Source organism: Mirounga leonina, unplaced genomic scaffold (assembly GCF_011800145.1).
Source record: "Mirounga leonina isolate KUSES-001 unplaced genomic scaffold, KU_Mleo_1.0 Mir_53, whole genome shotgun sequence".
Taxonomy (NCBI): Eukaryota; Metazoa; Chordata; class Mammalia; order Carnivora; family Phocidae; genus Mirounga; species Mirounga leonina.
Window position 1 is genome coordinate 47,837,489 of NW_023270807.1, and position 24,020 is coordinate 47,861,508.

At 41.5% G+C, this 24,020-nt stretch overlaps 1 protein-coding gene across 3 annotated transcripts in view; it reads right to left on the bottom strand.

Annotated features, from left to right (window-relative positions):
• The window catches only part of BACH2 (BTB domain and CNC homolog 2), a 350,045-nt gene that overhangs the window by 261,210 nt on the left and 64,815 nt on the right, over nt 1-24,020 (bottom strand). Inside the window, exon 1 of one of the 3 annotated variants that reach the window (XM_034991410.1) lies at nt 5,732-6,006. The exons of the other annotated variants lie outside the window; for them this stretch is intronic. Within the exon in view, the coding sequence (XP_034847301.1) occupies nt 5,732-5,783 (52 nt within the window). The 5' untranslated portion in view covers nt 5,784-6,006. Of the gene's footprint in view, nt 1-5,731; nt 6,007-24,020 lie in introns of those variants that run through there. 3 annotated transcript variants of the gene reach the window in all.

Here is a 24,020-nt window from a genome sequence, read left to right on the forward strand (position 1 = left end):
TTTAACGTCAATATGTATATCTACTCCTCATTTGGCCAGAATATTTTTAGACTAAAAGAAGAAAACCAGGTCCAAATTAAGAATAAAATACTGAAGAATTTTCTCTTGAGACGTATGGCATCGCTTTTAGGTCAAGAGGGTACTTTGGGGGGCCCTGTGTGTGCCTCAGCAGAAAAAAATTAAACGTAAGAGATTTCATCACCCTATTAATAAATAAAGGAGCCTGCTTTCGCTTTAGCATCCTAGGTTCATGTCTGCCAACAGTGCATTTCACTGCATGGGGTGTACTTGGTGGCGGCCCAGAGACCCAGGCAATCCCCTATCCATTTGTCCACTATGGTTGAGAAGGCCAACTTGTATTCATCTAAGACGCTTTACCAACCATGCCTGACTACTCCCGGGTTTCTTTGATTTTAAAGAGAAATCCCAGAGACCTTCAAACGATCCCAGCTTCCTTCTCCCTTGAGGAATTTGCTTAACAATTCAGGCAAACACATTTCCTGTGATTTGCTGAGAAGCTAAAATAATTTAACAGAAAACCTAGTTAGCGGGTTACTTCAGAATGACCCACTGAAAAGGAACCAATGACAAGAGAAATAGCTAGAAAGGTATCTCTTTACAGAAGCTCAAAGGGGCCAGCTATCTCTCCAAAAAAGGTTTCCAAGGAAGGAATTTAAATATTCTCAAGAACACCTTGAGGACAAGTGTAATGAGGGGCGACTGCCTTACTGGGGGCTAGTGCTTACAACTGAAACTCATATGCTTAGTAAGCCAGATTGGGTGTAATGCCTTGTTCCTCTGGGAGGAGACTTTCATTAATCCTCAGAAGAAAGCTCAAATTGGCAGGATGGGCCCTTGTCAAAAGCAGTCTCGGGGATTCACTGTTTGTTAATCTCTGCTTTCCTGAGGCTCTAATTCTGTACTTCCCACTACCAGCTTCTCCTTCTTGTGGCTTGTTCTCGTTGAGGGAACCACAACGTCCTGGGTGGTTAACCTGTCCAGAGGGGTCTAGTGTTCACTTCTACCAGAGCCCTACAGCTTTCAGTGCTCTCAAACCAGCTTAGTGTCTATGTCAAAACAGCAGAAGTTCCTGTACTACGCAGGTAGTGGAACCGCAGACCCTTATAGCTCTTCAAACGATGTAACCTTGCGTTTCCATCTCCCATCACCATATCCCAAACACACACACTCAAAGCCTGACACAGACTCTAGAGGGAATTCTACCTGCCCCTTTGGCAAACAGTTCCCATGGGAGTAGAACTATCACAGCCCTTAGACTCTAGAGCCTACGGCCAGGTCTGGGTCACTCACAGGCCTGTGGCATGAATGTCTTCTGGCACATGGGAATTTCCCTTGTAAGTTCTCACTATTTTCTCTTTCATCCAACATACCTAAGGACTGTTCTGGGTGGATGGGGTGCGCATAGGGGGCTAGAAGTGGGTCGGGCTGCACCAGCTCAGTCTACAGTATTCTGCCGGAAATATCCAGTTTGGGGTTCCCTAAAGTCGATTCTGCCGTATTTAGGGTCCCATAGATGGCCATTTGGCTATAAGTCAGGCTAGAGCCAGAAATCTGTTCTTTGGAGCATATGCTACCTTGTTGTGACTCGCACCCTAACTCATCCCACAGCAGAGCGACATTGGGTGAGGAAGAGCCTAAGGGTAGCCACGCATCCGCCGCGCAGGCAGCTTCGCAAGGAAGCGATCACCTCCCAGTACGCGACTGCTCTTTCCGCACACGACCAGGGCTGTCCTCCTTCCATGATTTAGAGCTGGACGACTGCACGCGGACGTTCTGGTAGCCTCGGAGAGGCAAGAGGGCAAGGAATGAAACAAGGGCACAACCACCTCCCTGCCTCATAACCGAGTCCTGTGGAGTCACGGCCTCCTTCAAAAGCAGCCAAGAGAACAGCCGCAGAAAACGGCTCCAGCAGCCGACCTGGAGGCCTCATCCCTGGAGGATCCTCTGATCTCATTACAGCAGTCGACACTAGTCCTCACAAAACAAACAGAGGAAATTTATGCCTGCCTCACCCTGCGGAGAGCTCCACATTCCCTGCTTAATGAGAGTTCCAGCTTCTGAGACCACAGCCACCGGGATGGGGAGGATGTCTGCTTTGCTCCGAAGAAAGAGCTGTTGTCGCCGCCTTTCCCTCTTTCTGGGGCTGGATATGAAGGCAGGGAGCCTGCAGAGAGCCACTGAACTTGTGGCCTAGGCTCTCTGCTCCGGTCCCTGCAGAGAAGTTCCCTTTCTTCTTGTGTCAACATCCCCAAGCTCAGTCGGTGGGGCCACTTCCTCTTGACCGGCTCTGGGAAAGTCGCTGCGCGGCCTTGAAGGGTTCCACCTGCTAAGGCCAGCATCCTGAGAGAGAGAGACTGCTCTGTGTGACAAGGCTCCAGGTCTTCTGGGAGGAAAACCCTTCCCCCAAAACACCCTTGCTTGAGCCTTGGAAAACTTTACCTAACTTGGGGTTCCCACTTCTGGGATAAAGGACAGGAGGGAAAATGTTACTTTATACCCTTGAATTCAATCTCAGAAGTAACTGAGTGCCCAGCTCATGAGAAAAAGAGTGAATTTCCAAACCAAAATAAGAATACAGCAGTGGTTCTGAGCCAGGGTGACTTTGCCCCCCAGGGGACATTCACGATGCATGGAGACTTTTTTTTTTCTTTTCTTTTTATCATGACTGGGGGAGACTGCTACTGGCATCTAGTGGGTAGAGGCCAGGGATGCTGTTAAAATATCCTACCATGCACAAAACAGCCCCCATAATAAAGAATTATTTAGTCCAAAATGCCAACAGTGCTGAGTTTGAGAAACCCTGATGGAGAGGGAACACTCAAGAATGTGGATAGGTTTAAAATAATGACGAATCTTTTTTTTCGTCACAGAAACGTTTTTCAGTTTTTAATGAGTTTGAAAACAAAAAAGCTTCCATTTCAAAATAAAAACAAAATCCCAGATCATATAGATGTTTACAGTGACTAAATTTATCTAAGTAACGTACATACATGTTTAGTTATAAGATGTTAACTAAATTTCTGTGACAAATATGCTTTTTTTAATATCAAAAATATTATAGCGCTCATGTGGAGTCTTAAGGAAAATCTAGTCATCGCTATATATATAAGTCTTCACTGTAGATGCTGTTATTTCTAGCACAGGTAAGCAGTCAGGGTCATCCAAAATAATGACAACTCTCAATCACATAACGCTAATGTTGATATCCTATAGTCAAAATGTGCACAATTAACACCCACAAAAATTTACCAATTCTCTCTTCGAGTAAAATAAATGAAAACTACCTTTTACCAATGCAGAGTTAGATCATTAGAACTACCTGGAAAACAGTGGAGCGGTTCGACTAGATTCTTTTCAGCACCACTGTGAGTGCTGTGTTATTCTAGGTAAAGGTGTGATCTGAATGTTTACTATCATAACTCCGTGGTGAGTATTCATAGAAGGAATTTATGAGCTATGTTCTATGATTATTAAAACCATATATATATATAAACTGAGTATATGTAGGTCTGGAAAAAATGGCAAAATGTTTCAACTTCTACAATATCAACAAGTATGAGAAACCGTAGTGATGCTGACCTACATTCCAGGGAGACTGAGGAAAACAGGTGCGTAGTAGAGCTCTAAATAAATGCAGAATTGCAGAAATGTGTCACAATGAGAGTAATCATGGTGCATATTTTGAAATTCTCCCATTTTTAATTTTCTGAACCTATCTCAAAATATTCCCTTTCCTCCACATAGCATACTCTCACTACATCGGGTATAAGAACATATGGTTAAGATAACCCAGTCATTATTCTCTCCTGAACTCTTTTAGTCCAGCAAAAGAAGGAAAAATCTGCTTCCAAGCACAGCTAATGCATGTGAAGCACATTTGAAGAACAAAAAGAATTTCATGAATGAGCAGAAGACAATTTTTTAATGGACTGTTTTAGAGGCTTGTGGTATAAAAAGTAAACAAAACTGATTCACGAACTGTTAATACTGTTTACTATGATGCAAGAGTTGGGCTTTTTTTTTTTTTTTTTTTAATGTTCCAGAAGCCAGAGGAAAAGGAATACTGTGGTAGGGAAAAATGCTACCTTCCATGGCATTTCAAAATCATTGCTCAATTCCTCTTGAGCAAGGAAGCCATAGTAATGACTTTATTTTACCTGCCTCAATTATGGTATACCTCGAAGTAATTCTCCACATTATCCCACTTTCCTCTCTCCACTCAAGTCCTGCTAAATAATTTCTGGAAACCATTAACCAAGAGTCCTGTTTCAATTTTCCTCTCCTTCCTCCCCTGTTGCCTCAGTCATGCTGGAGTCAGGACAAAGCAAACTTGTATTACATCACAGAGCAAACTCATTTTCTCTAAACCATTCTTGGTAGTTTACTGCTACTGGAACCCAATGCTGTCAACAGTGTGGTCTTTGTTTGGTGGGTGTTGCTTTAAAAATAAAAAAAAAAGTTTCCCCACGCCCCGTTCTGCTTTTAAATACAGGCGAATAGTTTGAGGAGCCTCCCCGGCCTGGCTCCACCCCGCTGTGTAAACTAGACATTACCTTATACACAAATGAATCTACAGCATTCCTCAGTCTAGCTGCCTTGCTGCAAAATTCCTATGCTCTCCAGCAGCCACGCAGCACACCCTCCCCCTGGCTTCCCTCCTCTTTCCTCTTCCCCCACCCTCTCTCTCTCTCTCTTTTTTTTAAATTTCCACTGCCTCACTGTGTTTTTGTGTAAATGATCTCACATGACTCAACAAATCCATCTGCCTGAAGCAGGCCAAGTCTGGAGCCCTCCCAGGAGGGAGGAGAAGAATTGCTTTGTGGAAAGGACCTGGAGCTCTGCCCTTTCTCTGGCTCGAATTACCCGCCTGTCAGGCCTGACGGATTTGGCTAAAAATAAAAGGAAGCGGGCCGTGAAAAGCAGATGAATGGGCTCAGCAGTTCCTTAGATAACACAGGCCTGCTGTTGCCCAAAGCTCCCCAAACAGAAACTTCAAATGCAGGCCCTGTGAGCTCGGCGATGTGGCTTCCAGGTGAAAGGGGGCTGTCAGATCCACTGGAGGAGGGAGGGGGGCATGGCCTGTGTTTTAGATTTCTGTTTCAGAACTTGTGTGTGTGTATGTGTGTGTCTGAGAGAGAGAGAGAGAGAGAAAGAGAGAGAGATTCCTGTATAAAAAGGTTCTCAGAAAAACAGGAGAGTTCAGTGGAGTGAAGGCTTGGCTTGCAAAAAAAAAAAAAAATGTTGTTTCCACTACAGAATTACTCTTCTCCCTACCTCCCAACACCAGACATTTTAAGCCTCCCTATGATGTCACTTCTGCATTCAGAGCCAGCAAAAAGCTAAAAGTCCTTCTTGTAAGTGTATGCCCAGCGCCCGCAGTGGGTATTAAGCACTTAGGTTGGCAATGTAATGACACACTGTAACAATCTGTAATATGAAGCAGTCAGCAAAGCCCTGGCTCTGAAAGCTATTTCTCCCGACCATTAACCATATGTTTGGCTCCTCGGATAGCCAAGCGGGTGTTCCAGCTTACCATCTGGTTTCTATCCACACAAGCAACTGCAAAGCACAGACTATCTCCCTCTGGAGCTGCGTGTTTCTTTTTCTCTCTCTTTTCCGTTCTTCCCTTCCCTTTTTCCTCCTCCCAGACCCTTTGGTTCCCTCTGCTAAAGAATTCTCTGCCATTCATCACGTGCAAAGAAAACTTTACCTGACGTGGTAGCAGCAGAGTCATTAAGAACGCACAGCTGTATTGTAAACATGCCAGAGGGCCGTTTACCATCCGCTGAATCTGAAGAACACAGTCTCTACCCCCTTCTTCATCTCCTATTGAGCGCTGACACTTGATCCAGTTTGTTAAAAATAGGTACATTCTTGACAGATCCAGGGGTTGTTGTGGTGCCCTTCACACTCACTTCATATTCTGGGAGTGGGGCTTTAAAGCACACGCAAGGGTGCGCACGAACACACACACGCACACACACACACACACGTTTGCCTCTGCATTCAATCTGCATGACATCAGTCTCTCACAGATGACATACCGGCTGCAAATAACGAAGTTAACTAAATAAAGGATTCTATTCCTTTTTATGCCCTAAAGGATTCCATCCCAAGTGTATGTGTGTTTCTTCCTTCCTTCCTTTCTTTCTTTCTTTCCCTTTTCTTTTTTTCTTTCTTTCTTTCTTCCTTTCTTCCTTTCTTTGAGAGCCAGCCATTTCAACAAATCGATAATTTGCAAAACGTATGCTAATTTACATCTGCATTTTAATAGTATAAATCATGGAACATGCTATCAAGAGTTCGTGGGATTTTCTTACCAAGTGCCAGAGCACTGATCCTGGATTTTCTTCTTTTCAAAATTTCAGGAACTTTGTAACTTTTTAAAAATATATGGAAAGACCTGTGATAAACAGAAATTAGTAATTTTTTCTCCTGTCCCCACAAGAATTATACGTGCCTTACCAGCCTGTTTTTACAGAATTAGGAAATTCAAGCTAATTCTTTCCCACACCTTAAAAAAAAAGCACTGGTTTCTCACATACCAAGAACAAAAGGAACAGTATCATTAAAAAGTGATTAAGCAGAATGTCAGATTTTATCAACATGGAGGGCTATGGAGGTTCTGTCATGGGAGAAGTGTTTATTCAGGCTAACAAGCACGCCAGGAAGGCCACTACCTGTGCAAACTTTTACACCCACTGCCCTTGTCAGTCCCCTTTCCATGATCTAAAATAGATCTTTTGTTAGCTATTTCTACCAGTAAGGGACATTAAAGTTCTGCTGCATGTAGGTTTTAGAGAAATGGGAAATTTTAATTTCAGACAACTTAGGAAATTGTCTACAGAAGTTAGGCTTAATTAGATTTTGTTTTGACCCTGAAATCCTACATTAAGAATAACATCACGTTACTTTTTTTTTTTTTAAAGATTTTATTTATTTATTTGACAGAGAGAGACACAGCAAGAGAGGGAACACAAGCAGGGGGAGTGGGAGAGGGAGAAGCAGGCTTCCCGCGGAGCAGGGAGCCCGATGCGGGGCTCGATCCCAGGACCCTGGGATCATGACCTGAGCCGAAGGCAGACGCTTAACCGACTGAGCCACCCAGGCGCCCCCATCATGTTACCTTTACTCACAATATCGTTAATAAAAGGAAAGAAAAATGATCACCTAAAAACTTCAACATTTTTATAGTGTACCTAGCTCTTTAAGCACTTGTGGAATCACCTTATCACAAGATATTTATGCTATTCATAAATACTGGTAACTAGGCGCTCCTCCCCCAGCCCAATTACAGCAGGATCCCTGGGGGTGGGCCTGGGCATCAGTACTTTTGAAAGCTTCCCAGTTGTATCTATCATGCAGCCAGAGTTGAGAAGTCTTATGCTGTATGAACACTCATGACACCAGAAACTAGGAAACATTTGGGATGGAAACGGAAATGAAATTTAGGATTAGAACAGTGACTTTCAATCTTGTTTAGAAGTAGAATCTTCAATTGAAAAAATCTTATATGAAATCCCTGTATACAAAATAGTAAAAGTGTCACTTATACTCTCATTTTATACTCTCAGTCTGTACTCTCATCCATAGATTTCATAAGTTCAGATATATAATTTTTTAATTACTGTAAGTCAACCAGTGAAGATGAAGAGGCCATTTTATTGAACATAAAAGTCTGAAATTGGGGTCATGGCTGAGAAGTCCAGCGCTGTCCACCTCAACATCCAATTTTTTCCATGGCCAATGGTTCAGATGATCAAGGCTGGATATATATGTAAAAAGAGCAGTGTGTACAGCAGTAGGATTACATTAATTCATACATTAATTTAATAAATGTCGATTAAATGCCTAGTACACACCAGATACTGCCCTCATGGGTCATCACAGGAATAAACTGCGCCTTTTCCCTTGAGAAGCCTAGTTAAGAAGACATATCATGGCACCACAGCAATGTAAGCATAATAATAGAGGCATCAAGAGCCTGTGATGGGGAGAATTGGCTAATTCTCTCTGAGGAAACGGGGCATAACTTCACCAGCATGGGACAATTAAATCAGGTCCTAAAAATATGAGTAAGATTTTTAGAGCTAACAAAGAAAGGGAAGGACATTTCAGGAAGAAGGAAGAGTATATGAAAAGCAAAAAAAAAACAAAAAAAACAAACAACTCACAAGTATAAATAGGTTTGGTGAGATCTGGGGGTTACGAGAAATTCTAAAGAGGTCAGGAAGGGCTGGGGCACAAGGCTAAAGAGGTGTCTGAGGCCAGGTTATAAGAAACTTGAAATGTCATGATACAGTTAAGACTAACACTGACCAGGGCGCCTGGTGGCTCAGATGGTTAAGTGTCTACTTTGGGCTCAGGTCATGATACCAGGGTCCTGGGATCGAGTCCCGCATCGGGCTCCCTGCTCCTTGGGAGCCTGCTTCTCCCTCTGCCTCTGTCTCTCATGAGTAAATAAATAAAATCTTAAAAAAAAAAAAAAAAAAGACTAGCACTGACCAAAAGACATATAAGGTGAACCATACACATAATTTCAAATTTTCCAATATCCACATTAAAAAAATAAAAAGAAATAGAATTTAATTTTGATGATACATTATTTAGACCAGTTTATCGCAAATATAACCATTTCAACATGTAATCAATATAAAAATGATTAATGAGATATTTTACATTTTTTTTCTCAATAGGTCTTTAAAATAGGGTGTGGGATTTTTATCTATAACATCCCAATTTGGACTAGCCACATTTTAAGAGCTCAACAGACACACGTGGCTAGTGGATACTCTATTGGAGAGCACAGGTTTACCCCTTATCCTACAGGGAGTGTAGGCCAAAGGACTTGCTGGGGACAAGCAACAGTGTGGAGAAGTAGATAGAAGACTAGGTCTGGGAGAGGCTTGCAGGCTGTTTCCATAGTCCAAGCAAGGGAAGAGAAGGATGACACTTGAGACCAGGCATGGCATGGCAGTAGGATGGCATGGAAGGGTCAGAATCAAAAAACATTTCTAGAAAGAATTCATAAGGGACACCTGGGTGGCTCAGTTGGTTGGGCGTCTGCCTTCGACTCGGGTCATGATCCCAGGGTCCTGGGATCGAGTCCCGTATCAGGCTCCTTGCCCAGTGGGGAACCTGCTTCTCCTTCTGCCTGCCTCTTTCTCTCTGACAAGTAAATAAATAAAATCTTAAAAAAAAAAAGAATTCATAAAACTACAAATGATTGTATATGAGAGATAAAGGAGGAAAAAATCATGCAACTGTCAAATAGATTTTTAGTGCTAAAATTTGTGCTTAGTGTAAAGTTACTGTGTATTTAAGATGAGGTTGTGTTGTTCCTTTCAAGCTTGCTTCCCTCTGCTGTGGAAAGCAATGTCATTTAATAAACATGTGCTGAGCACCCACCATGAGCTAGGTAATGCCAGCAACTATCATGAATGAGACACAGTTCTTCCCTTCAAGGGGCTCAGATATAGTGTGGGAGACAAACAACAAGCTACAAGGAAGTGCTAAGTATATTATCAGAAGGATGTGAAAGGAGGTCTACAAAATGTTCCATAAAGTATAACATAACTATTTCCTACAGTAGATTCAGTGGAACTTTAGAGATAGCAGGGAGTGGGGCTTTCAGATAGTAGTAGGCATATCAACTATCAAATTTTTTTGATTCAAGAAAACAGTTCACCCATTTTACCCATCCTGGCTCTTACAACCACCAATCTGTTCTCTGTACCTATCAGGAGCTTATTTGTATGTTTTTTTTAAGATTCCACATGTAAGAGAGACCATTTGGTATTTTTCTTTGCCTGACTTATTTCACCTAGCATAATGCCCTTGAGGTCCACCCATGTTGTTGCAAATGGTAAGATTGTATTTTTTATGGCTGAATAATATTCCACTGAAAATATATTTTATATGCATATATATAAGTAACAATTTCTTTATTCATTCATCTATCAATAGGCACTTAGGTTGTTTTCCTATCTTGGCTATTTTAAATGCTGCTGCAATGTACATGGTGGTACACATATCTTTCAAATTCATGTTTTTGTTTTCTTCAGATAAATATCCAGAAGTGGAATTGCCAGATAATAAAGTAGTTCTATTTTTAATTTTTTGAGGAACCGCCATATGATTTTCCACAGTGGTTGCACCGATTTACATTCCTACCCACAGTATCTAAGGGTTCCCTTTTCTCTACATCCTTGTCAACACTTGTTATTTCTTGTCTTTTTGATTTAACAGACATTCTAACAGGTATGAGGTGACATCTCATTGTAGTTTTCATTTCCATTTCCCTGACAATTAATGACGTTGAACATCTTTCCATGTACCTATTGGCTATCTATATGTCTTCTTTTTTTAAAAAAAGATTTTATTTATTTATTTGACAGAGAAAGAGACAGTGAGAGAGGGAACACAAGCAGGGGGAGTGGGAGAGGGAGAAGCAGGCTTCCCGATGTGGGGCTTGATCCCAGGACCCTGGGATCATGACCTGAGCTGAAGGCAGACACTTAACGACTGAGCCACCCAGGCACCCCATGTCTTCTTTTTTTTAAATTAAATTAAATTTATTTATTTGACAGAGAGAGACACAGCGAGAGAGGGAACACAAGCAGGCGGAGTGGGAGAGGGAGAAGCAGGCTTCCCGCAGAGCAGGGAGCCCGACGCAGGGCTCAATCCCAGGACCTTGGGATCATAACCTGAGCTGAAGGCAGACGCTCAATGACTGAGCCACCCAGGTGTCCCTATCTATATGTCTTCTTTGAAAAAATGTCTATTCAGATCTTCTGCCCCTTTTTAAATCAGATTGTTTTTCGTTTTTGTGCGTTGTTTTGGTTTTTTTTTTTTTTTTTGCTACTGAATTGCACGAGTTCTTTATATATCTTGAATATTAGCGCTTATCAGATATAGGACTTGCAAATTATTTTCCCCTTTCAGTAGGTTGCCTTTTCATTTTGTTGGTGTTTCTTCTGCTGTACCAAACTTTTTAGTTTGAAGTAGCCTCACTTATTTATTTTTGCTTTTGTTGCCTTTGCTTTTGCTGTCAGGTTCAAAAAATCATCATCAAGACCAAAGCCAAGGAGCTTACTGTCTATGTTTTCTTCTAGGAGTTTTACGATTTCAGGTCTTTCATTTATGTCTTTAATCCATTTCAAGTTAATTTTTGTGTGTGGTATAAGATAGGGGTCCAGTTTCATTCTTTTGCATGCAGCTTTCCAATTTTCCCAACACCATTTATTGAATAGACTATCCTCTCTCCATTGTATATCCTTGGCTCCTTTATTGTAAATTAATTGACCAAATATAAATGGTCAATTTCTGGGCTTTCTATTCTGCTCCACTGATCTATCTGTTTTTACTCCAATACCATACTCTTTTGATTACTATAGCTTTGTAATGTAGTTTGAAATTAGGAAGCAGAATGCCTCCAGCTTTGTTCTTCTTTCTCAAGATTGCTTTGGCTATTCAGGGTCTTTTGTGGTTCCAAACAAATTTTAGGATTGTCTGTTCTATTTCTGTGAAAAATAACACTGGAATTTTGATAGGGATTACATTGAATCTATATACTGCTTTTTGATGGATTGTTTGGGGTTTTTTATATACAGTGTCATGTCATCTGCAAATAATGACAGTTTTACTTGTTCCTTTCCAGTTTGGATGCCTCTTTTCTTTTCTTTTTCTTGCCTGACTGCTCTGGCTTGGACTTCTAATACTATGTTCTTAAATGTAAATGAACTGAATTACCCAATCAAGAGAAAGAGTAGCTGAATGAATAACAAAATGAGACCTATCTATATGCTGCCTATAAGAGACACTCTTTAGATGTAAGGATACAAATAGACTGAAAATGAAGAGATGGAAAAAGATATTCATACAAATGGAAACCAAAAGGAAACTGGAGTAGCTATAGTTATATCAGACAAAATGGACTTTAAGTCAAAAACTGTAATGAGACCAAAAAAAGGTGTTACATAAGGGCTCAATCCAACAAGAAGATAAAACATTTGTAAATATTGATGCATCCAACATAGAAGCAACTAAACACATGAAGCAAATATTAACAGGCCTAAAGGGAGAAATACAATGATAGTAGGGGACTTCAATGCCTCACTTACATCAATGGATGGATCATCCAGACAGAAAATCAATAAAGAAACATTGACCTTAAATGACGTGTAAGATCAGATGTACTTAACAGATATTTACAGAACATTCCATCCAAAAGCAAAAGACTACACATTCTTCTCAAATACATATGGAACATTTTCTGAGACAGATCATATGTTAGGCCGTAAATAAACTTAAGAGAACTGAAATCTTATTAAGCGTCTTTTCCAACCACAATGGTATGAAACTAGAAATTAATTACATGAATAAAATTGGAAAAATCACAGATATGTGGAGATTAAACAACATGCTAGTGAAAACCAATGGGTCTTCTTAAAATCAAAAGAAAATTTAAAAATACCTTGAGACAAATGAAAATGGAAATGTACCAAATCAAAATTTATGGGATGCAGCAAAAGCAGTTCCAAGAGGGATGTTCACAGTGATAAATGCCTACCTCAAGAAACAATAAACATTTCAAATAAACAACCTAACATTACACCTCAAGAAAACAGAAAAAGAAGAACAAACGAAGCCCAAAGTTAGGTAGAAGAAAGGAAATAACAAATATTAGAGCAGAAATAAATAAATGAAAGAGAGACTGAAAGGACAATAGAAAAGATAAATGTCACCAAGAGCTGGTTCTTTCAAAGGACAGACAAAATCAACAAACCTTTAGCTAGACTCACCAAAGAGAAAGAGAGAGAGAGAGACAGCGCACACTCAAAATCAGAAATGAAAGAGGAAATGTTACAACTGATAACACAGAAATATAAAGAATCATAAGAGACTACACTGAACAATTATACATCAACAAGTTGGACAACCTAGAAGAAATGGATAAATTCCTAGAAACATACCACCTACCAAGACTGAATCATGATGATACAGAAAATCTGAACAGTCCAATTACTAGCAAGGAGATTGAATCAGTAATCAAAAACCTCCCAAAAAACAAAAGTCCGGGACCAGACTGTTTCACTGGTGAATTCTACCAACATTCAAAGAAGAATATAGATCCTTCTCAAACTCTTCCAAAAAACAGAAGAGGGAGGAACTCTTCCAAACATATTTTAAGAGGCCCTGATACCAAAACCAGACAAGGATGCCACAAAAAAAGATTATTATAGGCCCATATCCCCGATAAACATAGACACAAAAATCCTCAACAAAATATTAGCAAACTGAATTCAACAACAGAGTAAAAGGATCATATACTACGATCACGTGGGATTTACGCCAGGGATGTAAGAATGGTTTAATATCCACAAATCAGTCAATGTGATACACATTAACAAAATGAAGGATAAAAATCATATGATCATCTCAATAGATGCAGAAAAGCATTTGATAAAATTCAACATCTGTTTATGATAAAAACTCTCAACAAAGCAGATACAGAGGGAACGTACCTCTACACAATAAAGACCATATATGATAAGCCCACAGCCAACATCATATCCAATGGTGAAAAGCTGAAAGCTTTTCCTCTAAGATTAAGAACAAGACAGAGATGACCACTGTTGGCAATTTCATTCAACATTGTATTGGAAGTCCTACCCAGAGCAATTAGGCAAGAAAAAGAAATAACTGACTTTTAAAAGATTTTATTTATTTGTCAGAGAGAGAGTACAAGCAGAGGGAGTGGGAGAGGGAGAAGCAGGCCTCCCGCTGAGCAGGGAGCCCGATTGGGGGCTCGATCCCAGGACCCTGGGATCATGACCTGAGCCGAAGGCAGACGCTTAACGACTGAGCCTCCCAGGCGTCCCAGAAATAACTGACTTTTAAAACTGATGTAGCATATGATTTATTTCTGTGTTTGTATTTGTGGCAATGTGTTAAGAAAATCCTGATGTTCACAGGTAACTACAGGTATCACTTGCTGTCTGAATCCCTGCTCTATAAACTCAGGGACCAAACAGATTCAGACAAATTTTCAGATAAATGTTTTGCTATCTGCTAGTCTTATTACTTGTCTATGAAACTTAGAAACCTAATTGACACAAATAACACTGTATTCTTTTCTATGGGAACTCACTGTGGGAAATTTCTGTATCCATATTCTGGAAATGAATGAATTGAAACAGCAAGGGACAGTTATACTGAAAATGGTAACAGTTCTTTAGCAATTCATTTTAGCAATTCATATCTCACAATATGCCTCAAAACCCCAAAAGCTTGGGAAAGATGCAGTAGTTAAGATTTTTTTATTTCAAATTTTAACACTAAAGATAATCTGACAACTACTTGATTTAACAGTCAAGGAGCATCTAAAATGTAGAGTGGGTATACAAAACCCTAAGACAGAATATATGTCATTAAGTGATGTGCGCTTTGTTTACTTACTATATAACTGGCCATTAATCTACGCAGAAAGCTACACCCAACAGAGAACCCCACACCCCCTGCAAGCTTTGCCCGGCATAGAATTGAGTGGGCTAAATATGTTTAACAAGAGGAATTTGCTTGTTCAATTCATGATCAGGCTGGAATCTGAAAAGCACTGGTACTGAACTTCCTTATCAATGACTAACTTATAAGAAGTTCAAATATATAAGCCCAAACAGCAGAAAACACTTAATTTAAGATTAACTTGATAGTCCAATTCAATGCCTTGGTGGTCCCAATGTGTTAAAATTTCATATACAACATGTTTAAGTATGCATGTGCTTTTATTATGATTATACAAAATTGTTTAAAATATATTAAAAATGAAATGCAAATTAAACATTTGCAAAGCCCCTCAAGTATCTCCAGGAAACTTCTGCAGACCAGAGTTTTTGAAAACTACTGGCTTACGGCCCCCAAGGTTAAGATGTAAATCTAAGAGCAACAATTTGGTGCACCTACTATTTAAGGTTCATCGGGGCATTCCTAAACTTTAGCCAAGAGCAGATACCCCTCCTCATTATCCTAAAAGCACTAAAGCTGAGAAGCAATCCTGAAAGAAACCATTTTAAGATTCTCTGGTGAGTTCAAATTAAAGCGGCTGGGACCCAAATCTGACATACATTATTCACTTCTCAATGTTGTTCATTCACTGATTCTCTCAACAATATTCACTGAGCACCTACTATGTGCCAGGCACTGTTCTAAAATTTGAGCTACACCAGTGAAGAAAACAGACAAAACCCCTACCTTTATGGAATTTAGAGTCTTGGGGGGGGGAAGGGGAGCAGCGGTGGGGAGACAGACTTCAAACACAAATAAGAAACATAATAAATAAGTTATTTTTGTTATAAAGTGACAGGTACAATGAAAAAAAGGGAAATGGAATGGAGAAGAAAGGCTGCAATTTTAAATAGGATGGTCAGGGGAGGTGAGGAGGTGAAAGTGGGTCAGTGACTTGAAGGAGGTGAGAGGTAAACCAAGAGATGGGTTGAAGCAGTGGGTCTCAAAGTGTGGTCCCAGGACCATCAGCATCCCCTGAAAACTTTTCACTGGCTCAAAACCGTGGGGAGGGGTGGGTGACAGTCTGTCTTAACCAGTGCTCCAGAAGATTCTGATGCACATTAAGTCTGAGGACCACGGCCCTAGGAAGAGGGAGGGCCCTAGACTAGAAGCAGGCCTAGGACATTCTACAGAAACAGGGGTAAGATCGGGGTCTGGTCACGAGTGCCAGAAGGACACTGGCGGAGGTGAGGAAAGAGAGCTGGAGGGCAACCAGAGCACGGACAGCTTTTAGGCCACAGCGAGGCTTTTACTCCAAGTGAAATGGGGAGCCTTGTGGGGGGGTTTGGGGCAGAGGAGCCACATGGCCTGGTTTATATTTTAAAAGGTTCATGTTGGCTGTTGTGCTGAGTAGAAACACTACATTATTTGCCTCAGGAGAAGACTCCTTAACTTCTTCTTCTTCTTCTTTTTTTTTTTTAAAGTATCACAACTCTGAGATCAGGACCTCAGTGGAAATTAAGAGTCACCTGAGCCACCCAGGTGCCCCAAGACTCCTTAACTTCTACATTCCTCTTTGGGCAGTGGTGCGCGGTTCCATGTTGAAATATGGTCACTGACAGTGGAGAGCTCCCATTCGTAGTGTTTGCTGATGTCCTTGGTGTAAATACTCCCACCACAGTGGATTTCAAGCTGCCAACATGACTCACTGAAACAGGAGTTGTGAAGGGATGTGTGCAACCTGCTCCCAACACTGACTTTAGGTCCCAATGTCCCTGCTACCACTGAGAACACCTAAAAATGGTGGGGAATTGTGTAAATCTGAAAGTGTTAATGTGACTTCAGATATAAACGTAGTGTGTTCTGCTGGCATATTATTGTTAATCAAATACAGATCTCAATTCCTCAGAAGTTAGCATTAAGACAATACATAAACTTCATTTAAAAAATAACCTCAGCATTAAACCCCAACTGCCTTTACTCAATAAACCTATTTACCTTTTAGCTGGGGTTCCTCTGCTATCGCTTTTTTCCTTTTACTATAATTAATATTTTGGACCCTTCAAAGCATGCACTGACTGGGATTTTCCCTGGAGAATGTGCAGGGCTGCGCCTCCAAGAGCTCACAGAAATCTGGCGCAGGCCATCAAGGAGTATGCATTACAAGAACAAAAGTTTGCATTTATCCAAAGATGAAGTGAAATTTCAATCTGATTTGCTGTTAAGAAACTTCCCTTAGCCTAAAAGAATGGCCCTAGTTCTGTCAGTCGGGGCAGACTGTAGTTTGTGAAAAATATGTTAGAAGTATAGCACCGTCTATGAAGAAAAAGTTGCTCTATAATATACCCCTGATAAACAAAAAGTGTTTGCTGCTATCCGGGATACGTGCTCCACACACTGTCCAGTCTGCATCAGCCCTCAGCCGCGTCCCACCCACACCCAGACCCCAGCCGGCCGGATCAGCGAATGTGCAGGAGCTTGCACTCCCGTAAAACAATGAGGTCTTTCAGGCCTTACAATCTTGTGAAGAAACAGGCTGAAACGTCATGGGAAAAATTAGGAAATCTCGGAGGAAAACAGCTCACAAAATGAGGGGTGGAACCCCTTGCTCACATGGTCTAATTCCCGAACAAAGGGAAACAACCGTGACAGCCCCCTGCCTGCTCTGACCCTTCCCTTGCAAAAGAGAGGCGTCCCAACCTCCTTTTCTTCCCTTGGGGGTGACAACAGCATGATACACACATCGCAATGAGAACATTTTTAAACCTACAGGAGCAAAGCTCATTTCAAAAGCTTTACCCTCAAGGAAAGTGTAAAAACCAACACAAACTACCAGTCTTGTTCGGCGAGCTGTAATAGCAGCACAATTGCAGACCAACTGGACTTCAACAATTGCACAAAGTAAAACAGAACGTCTTCTAATATACACAGATACACATATTTTTTAGGTCTTCCTAAGTCTTCTTGCTATTAAATCTCACACAGCTAGCTCCGCCTCATTACCTGCCATACCTAGTTTGTACCTTTCACACCTGCCTCGCTAGCTGGCCCCGTGGCGACCAGCGCTCCATCCTCTAGCTCCCAGTTGTTGCCGCAAGTTACTCGGCTTGCAAACTGCCCCTCTCTCATACCTACCAAACGACATCTCTCTCATCTTAAAAATCTCAGTTTAAGACTCTGTACAACCTGCACAATGAATTTCGAGATTAAGTACATTTGCAAACTTGCCAACAAATTTACCCTTCTACTTTAGTATGCTTTTACAATCCCACTACGGTTTCCAATTGGTTAAAGTAATCAAACTTCTCTAAACTCTCTGAGGACACAGTCTGAGTCAGTCCTTCCCTATGTGATCTCCAACTTTCCACCAGATTGCTATATGTAAGATTTTATCAACTGTTAAGCACCACAGGGCATGTCAGCTGTTGTCGGTCTGTAGTCAATCTGACGCTTAACTGTTTGGGGAAAAGACCCACAAGTGACTTACTATTATAAAGCATTATGTGGAAGAGGTGCTTATTTTGCTCCTGGAAGAAAAAGGCAACATGGATTGAAATCACGAAGATGTTTTAAAAGGTAAAACAATTTAAAAAGAGACGAAGAGGGGCAACTGGATGACTCAGTCATTAAGCATCTGCCTTCAGCTCAGGTCATGATCCCGGGGTCCTGGGATCGAGCCCCGGATCGGGCTCCCTGCTCCGCGGGAAGCCTGCTTCTCCCTCTCCCACTCCCCCTGCTTGTGTCCCCTCTCTCGCTGTGTCTCTCTGTCAAATAAACAAAATCTTTAAAAAAGAGAGAGAGAGAGAGACAAAGAGACATATCACACAGTCAAGAGAAGAGTCCAGTGAGGCTGAGAACCTTACAAAGATATCTCAGAGACATGTCACCAGTATCACTCCAAGCACCTAAGCAGAAGAACACCCTGTGGGGAGAAACCGTTATTTGACATTGAGGTAGAATTCCAGGTCGGGTAGTGAGCTGAGTGGAATTTACTGCAAACTGATCATGCTAGCTAAAATGCAGGAGACGGTGGTGAGGCACTGTCAGAGAGATGAAAAGTAAGTTCAGTCCACAGAGGAGATTCCACAGTCAACACGCCTGTGAACGCAAGTCAGACCAAGTCTGAAACCAGTGGTTCAAACTTGGCTGCATATCAGAATCACCTGCAGAGCTTTTTTAAGACTCCCACTGCCCAGGTCGCATCCCATACCAATAAAATCAGAATGTCTGGGGTGGGAGCCAGGCAGCCATAGTTCTTAAAGATTCCCAGGTGATCCCAATATGCATCACAGTTTTGGAACCACTGTCCTAGACTCTGGTGGTAAAGATTTTGCTCAATGAGGAAAGTACAAAATAACTTACAGGAAAGGTGATAATGGCGATGAGTCAAAGTAAACTTTGACACTTTCAAGTGGAACATCATTACTTTGGTTCAAATAAGAAGACACAGTCTTTAGAAGACCCTCGATGAACTTGTGGCCTTGGGTTTTAGACTAGGAAAGGGAAACTGGGCATGATGGTGGCTAAGCTCCATTGACAACACTAATAACTGGAATGTAGACCATTGTGCTGTCAAGGTATTCGGCTTTACAGTAAGCAGCCTAGATGCAAGGCCTATGCCAGCCACCTGCTGGCCGTGGGGCCACAGGCCACTGCCCAACCAAATAACCTAGTGTTCTATCTGAGGTGTTATCTACCTTGGGTGCCTTTTAGCCTAATGCAAGCTGTAATCCCAAACATCCTGACTGGTTTGCCGAGGAACCCCTGGATCCATATATTTTAAAAGCTCCCCCCTCCCAGGTGACCGTTATGCCATAGGAATGTGGAGAACCACCAGCAGAGAGTTTATGAGAAAGGAGTCTGAGGCCATACAACTTGGACTCAAATCCCTGCTCCACCAGTTACCAGCTATGGCTCAGTTTCCTTATTTGCAAAAACGGAGCTAATGGATAAGACATCTGTTGTGGGGCTTAACTGACAATCCATTAATCCACTTCACTGGATCATTGTGAGTATCTGGCGTTAACACTTGGTACATAGCAAACGCTCAATTTTATAGATATCACATACATACAGGTACATGGGTGTATTTGTCATAAGGATTAAATGGTACGATGTATATAAGTTGCATAGCACTGTCTCCATGCAGAAACACTCAGTAGATGCTAGCTAAGCTGATGCTGATGGTGGTCATCATGGGAAAACACTGGAACTGGAAGAGAGGAAGATTTCATCCTCTCTCCATTGCATGGCAGAAAGCCACAATTATAAGACCTAAAAAACTATGGGGATGGGGAGGAATTCTTTTGTTCTGTCTTCATCATTAAGAGGTCCCACTAGCCATGGAGGGGTTGTTCTACTGCCAAGTAATGATGGAAATGTGGGCTTAATGGCAAAGAAGAGAAATGTGGAGACCTGGACTGGCTGCCCCACATGATGATAAACAGCAGAACTTGACATCCTGGGGAAACTCAACACCCTCCCTTCCTAGAGCAACCCAGAGTTGACATGTGTTTTGTCCCAGATCACACTGTTAGTGGCAGAACTGGAATCAGACTTGGGAGCAGAGCTCTTTAGTTTCCACATTCCCTCCATTGACCATCTCTGGTGAGGAACATGTCTGGGAGGTGTATCATCATAGAGGAGATATGGTACGTGCGGTCAGAGCCAACGTGAGATGAGGAAAGTGTTGCCCTGTTTTCCAACCGCTTCCTTCCTTACTCTGCCCAATTCCCTTCCCTGGTCCAAATTCCACACCCTGCAGGCCATTTCCGGCTGAGATGGAGGATATGGAACACTAGAAACCAGCCGTGGTTTTCTTTGTGGCCAAACTGTTTTCTTGGGGATGTTCAGTTCCAATTTTAAAACACAAGACGATTATAAAGAGGGTTTAATTTCCCAAATTTTCATCTGCATATAACTGTTCAGGGGTGTGCATTTATTAAAGGATACTTGCACGTTTTTTATCCACCAACCTAGGACAGGAAATCCTGTCTTTCAGCTGCTGAGTTTCAGACCACTCCATCTAAATATTCTCACTGACAAATGTGACCTTGTCTAGATTCTGAAGAATTTAAGCATTCCCTCAATGTCATTTCTACTTGATCTTAGCAACAGGACCAAACTGCAAATTCAATACCGTTTAGGAAAGGTACAACATTCACATCCTGTCACCAATCCCCCCTCCAATTCCAATCCAGTGACCCTGGGCTAGAACTTAATCCAAAAGATTACAAAGCAACATCCTGATGAGTTGTCATGGCAACCCCTAGATGTCAGATATCCCATGTCCCAGGGCTGTAAATTCTCATTTTTAGTCGATTCATATCCTACTATTTCATGTATAACAACCGACTAAAATGCAATTTGGTATGTCAGCTGCCAAGCATAATAAGGGATGTCATTTGCTATTATAGCCAATAATAAAAGATTTCTAGTTGCTTCTGTTTTCAAAGATACAGAAAATCACTGTGTATTCTAAGTCCATTGGGCTGGTCCTCAAAGAGAGGCTATTTAGCCAGGCTTCCTCTATTTTTACTTAATTAGTCAATATTTAAGAGAGCCTTGGAAATGAAAAGAACTCTAGTGAAAGCTATGCATTATTATTTCTGAACAGGAGGAAACACACTGATCTTCAAACTTTCAATAGACATTGTATATTTGATCCAAAAGACACACACACACACACACGCGCGCGCGCGCACACACATCCTGTGATCCAAGTCTTTCAAGGCCGTAAATATACAACAAGGGTGCCTTGCAAGACTTTCAATTCCTTATAACTGGAGGAAAAAGAAATACTTATCATTGAAATCCAGGTAATTCAAACATCTTGTTTTATTTTTTATTTATTTATTTTTTTTTAAAGATTTTATTTATTTATTTGAGAGAGAGAGCATGAGAGGGAGGAGGGTCAGAGGGAGAAGCAGACTCCCTGCCGAGCAGGGAGCCCGATGCGGGACTCGATCCTGGGACTCCAGGATCATGACCTGAGCCGAAGGCAGTCGCTCAACCAACTGAGCCACCCAGGCGCCCCTCAAACATCTTGTTTTAATCAACAGTTTTGTTATGGGCTCAATTGTGTCCCCCCCAAATTCGTATGTTGAAATCCTAACCCTCCATACTTCAGAATGTGTCTGTATTTGGAGACAGAGACTTTAAAGAGATATTTCAAGTTAAATGAGGTCACTCGGGTAGGCCCTAATCCAATATGATGAGTAGTCTTATAAAAAGAGGAGATTAGAGGCACCTGAGTGGTTTAGTCAGTTGAGTGTCCAACTCTTGGTTTCAACTCAGGTCATGACCTCAGACTGAGCCCCACATTGGGCTCTGCGCTCAGTGGGGAGTCTGTTGGAGATTCTCTCTCCCTCTCCCCCTACACCTCCCACTCTCTCTCAAGTAAAAAAATAAATCCTTAATTTTTTTTTTTTTTTTTTTTTTTTTTAAAGAAGAGGAGATTAACAAAGACACACACAAAGGGAAAATCATGTGATCTTTAGCCATCAACAAGCCAAGGACTGAGGCCCTCGGAAGAGCCGCCAAGAACTGCTGAAAAAAATAAATTTTTGTTGTTTAAGCCACACTGTCTGTGGGACTTTGTTATGGTAGCCCCAGCAAACAAATACAAGTTCCACTATTTTCACATTCTATATCAATTCCCCAGGAGTGCCCTCCATCTTGAGTAGAATGAAGTCAAACTTACCTCTGCAGGTGTCTCTGCCTGTTGGCCCTCACCTTGTGGCCCAAAAGGGGCTCCCTAAGCACCCACAGGGTGGGTCAGGCTGAACTCTAAGACAGTCAGGAGTTCTGTTAGTAGGTTGATGCAGACAGATCTCTCCTGAAATTCCCACCAGCTAAAAAAGCATTAACATCACCTCTGTAAATAGCAAAACTGATTGCTAGAGTTATTTATCTTTATTTTCCCCTGCTTATCATTTATCAGAATGCTAATGAGAAATATCCAGGAGATGAACAGCAGGCTGAGAAGGAAAGAGAAACGAAGATACAGATAATGCATAAGCCAGATTATGAGTCCTGAAATAATCCAGAAGTAGACATATGATAAATCACACTTTGTGGGGTTTTTTAATCCTAAAAATAAGCAGAATGTAGAGAAGTATACAGAAGCCTGCATGCCAAGAGCTATAGAGCAACATCAACCAACACCTGTGTAGAGTGACAAATTATTTTTCTGCTAAAATTCCAGGAGAACTTTTCTCCTTTTGGGTTTTAAAACTGAATTTCCACTATACTCCTTTTTCCATCTTCATAATAGCTGCCAGAAGGTTCAAAACCACATTTATGGCCCGTTTCTAGCAAGTCTAGAAATGGTTTTCTTGATATGTTTTATTAATTTCTAGCCTCATTTTCCTACTTTTTGTTATCAGCCTTAATAGGGTATATCTTTGGAGTCAAATTATATTTTTTTGCCATAATGTGGGGTATTATTAAATAGCCTACATTAAGCCTCAAATATTTATGGGTGCTTTTCTTCCAGAGCATCTCTTTGATCTGTGAGATGGAAGATTTCACGCTTAAATGAAAATTTGTTTCAGTTCACGGGGAAGTTGAAAGAACATCAATTTCTCATACTTGTTTTAATACAATATGATAAGCTAAAATAGAGAAGAGAGCTATACTAGGAAGCTGGACCATGAGAGGTAAGAAAGCCACCTTTTTTCAGGAGAGTGGGGAGACTTACCCTCATGGTACTGGCCAGCACCCAGAAGACACATACATTCCCTGTGGTATTTATTGGACTACCATCCAATCCCTTTTCCCACGTAAGAGTGGAAGAGATATACACAAGAGATATACACCAAAGCCTGCTCTGGGTACAAATCTCCAGCCTAGTTGGATGGCTCTTGTTTGCTTCTATCTGCCTATGTACTCAGGTTGCTAGCCCTGCTCAACTCTCAATAAATATTAGCTATTATTATTATCATCATCATTATGCTAATGTGAAAAATTTCCCAGGATGACTTCATTTCTGTAATGATCAGAGAGGGTGCCAGCCACAGTCTTGAGGGCCAGGCAGGAGGTGCCACAGCTGAGCCGAAAGAGCGAGGACTGGCCAATGGTCTGGTTTGGGATTCTACCTCACTTCACGTTCAGGAACTGAGTGTTTAAAGGACCCGATTCGGAGTTTTCCTGTTAGTCTGAAGGGCCTGTCTTCTTTGGGCTTTTGCTGGCAGAGCTGCAGAATGAGAACGCTCCCTCGTTCCTTATCACCACTTTCATCGATGATTCCAATGCCTGCACTGGGGTCTTTTGGGCTGTGTGGCCTGGGGAGCTGGTGAGGTAGGCACATTTCCTGGAAATACAGGCAACAATTTCCTGTGGCTTTCTCTGTTTTTGATGTAGAGATGAATACACGTAGAAAAGAAACACACCAAGGATCAGAGCTTCAGTGGTGTTGCACATGCTGCAAATACTGTCATTTCCTCATAAACAGATTCAGAAGGGCAAAGTATAGGCCGTCTTCCAAGGACCAT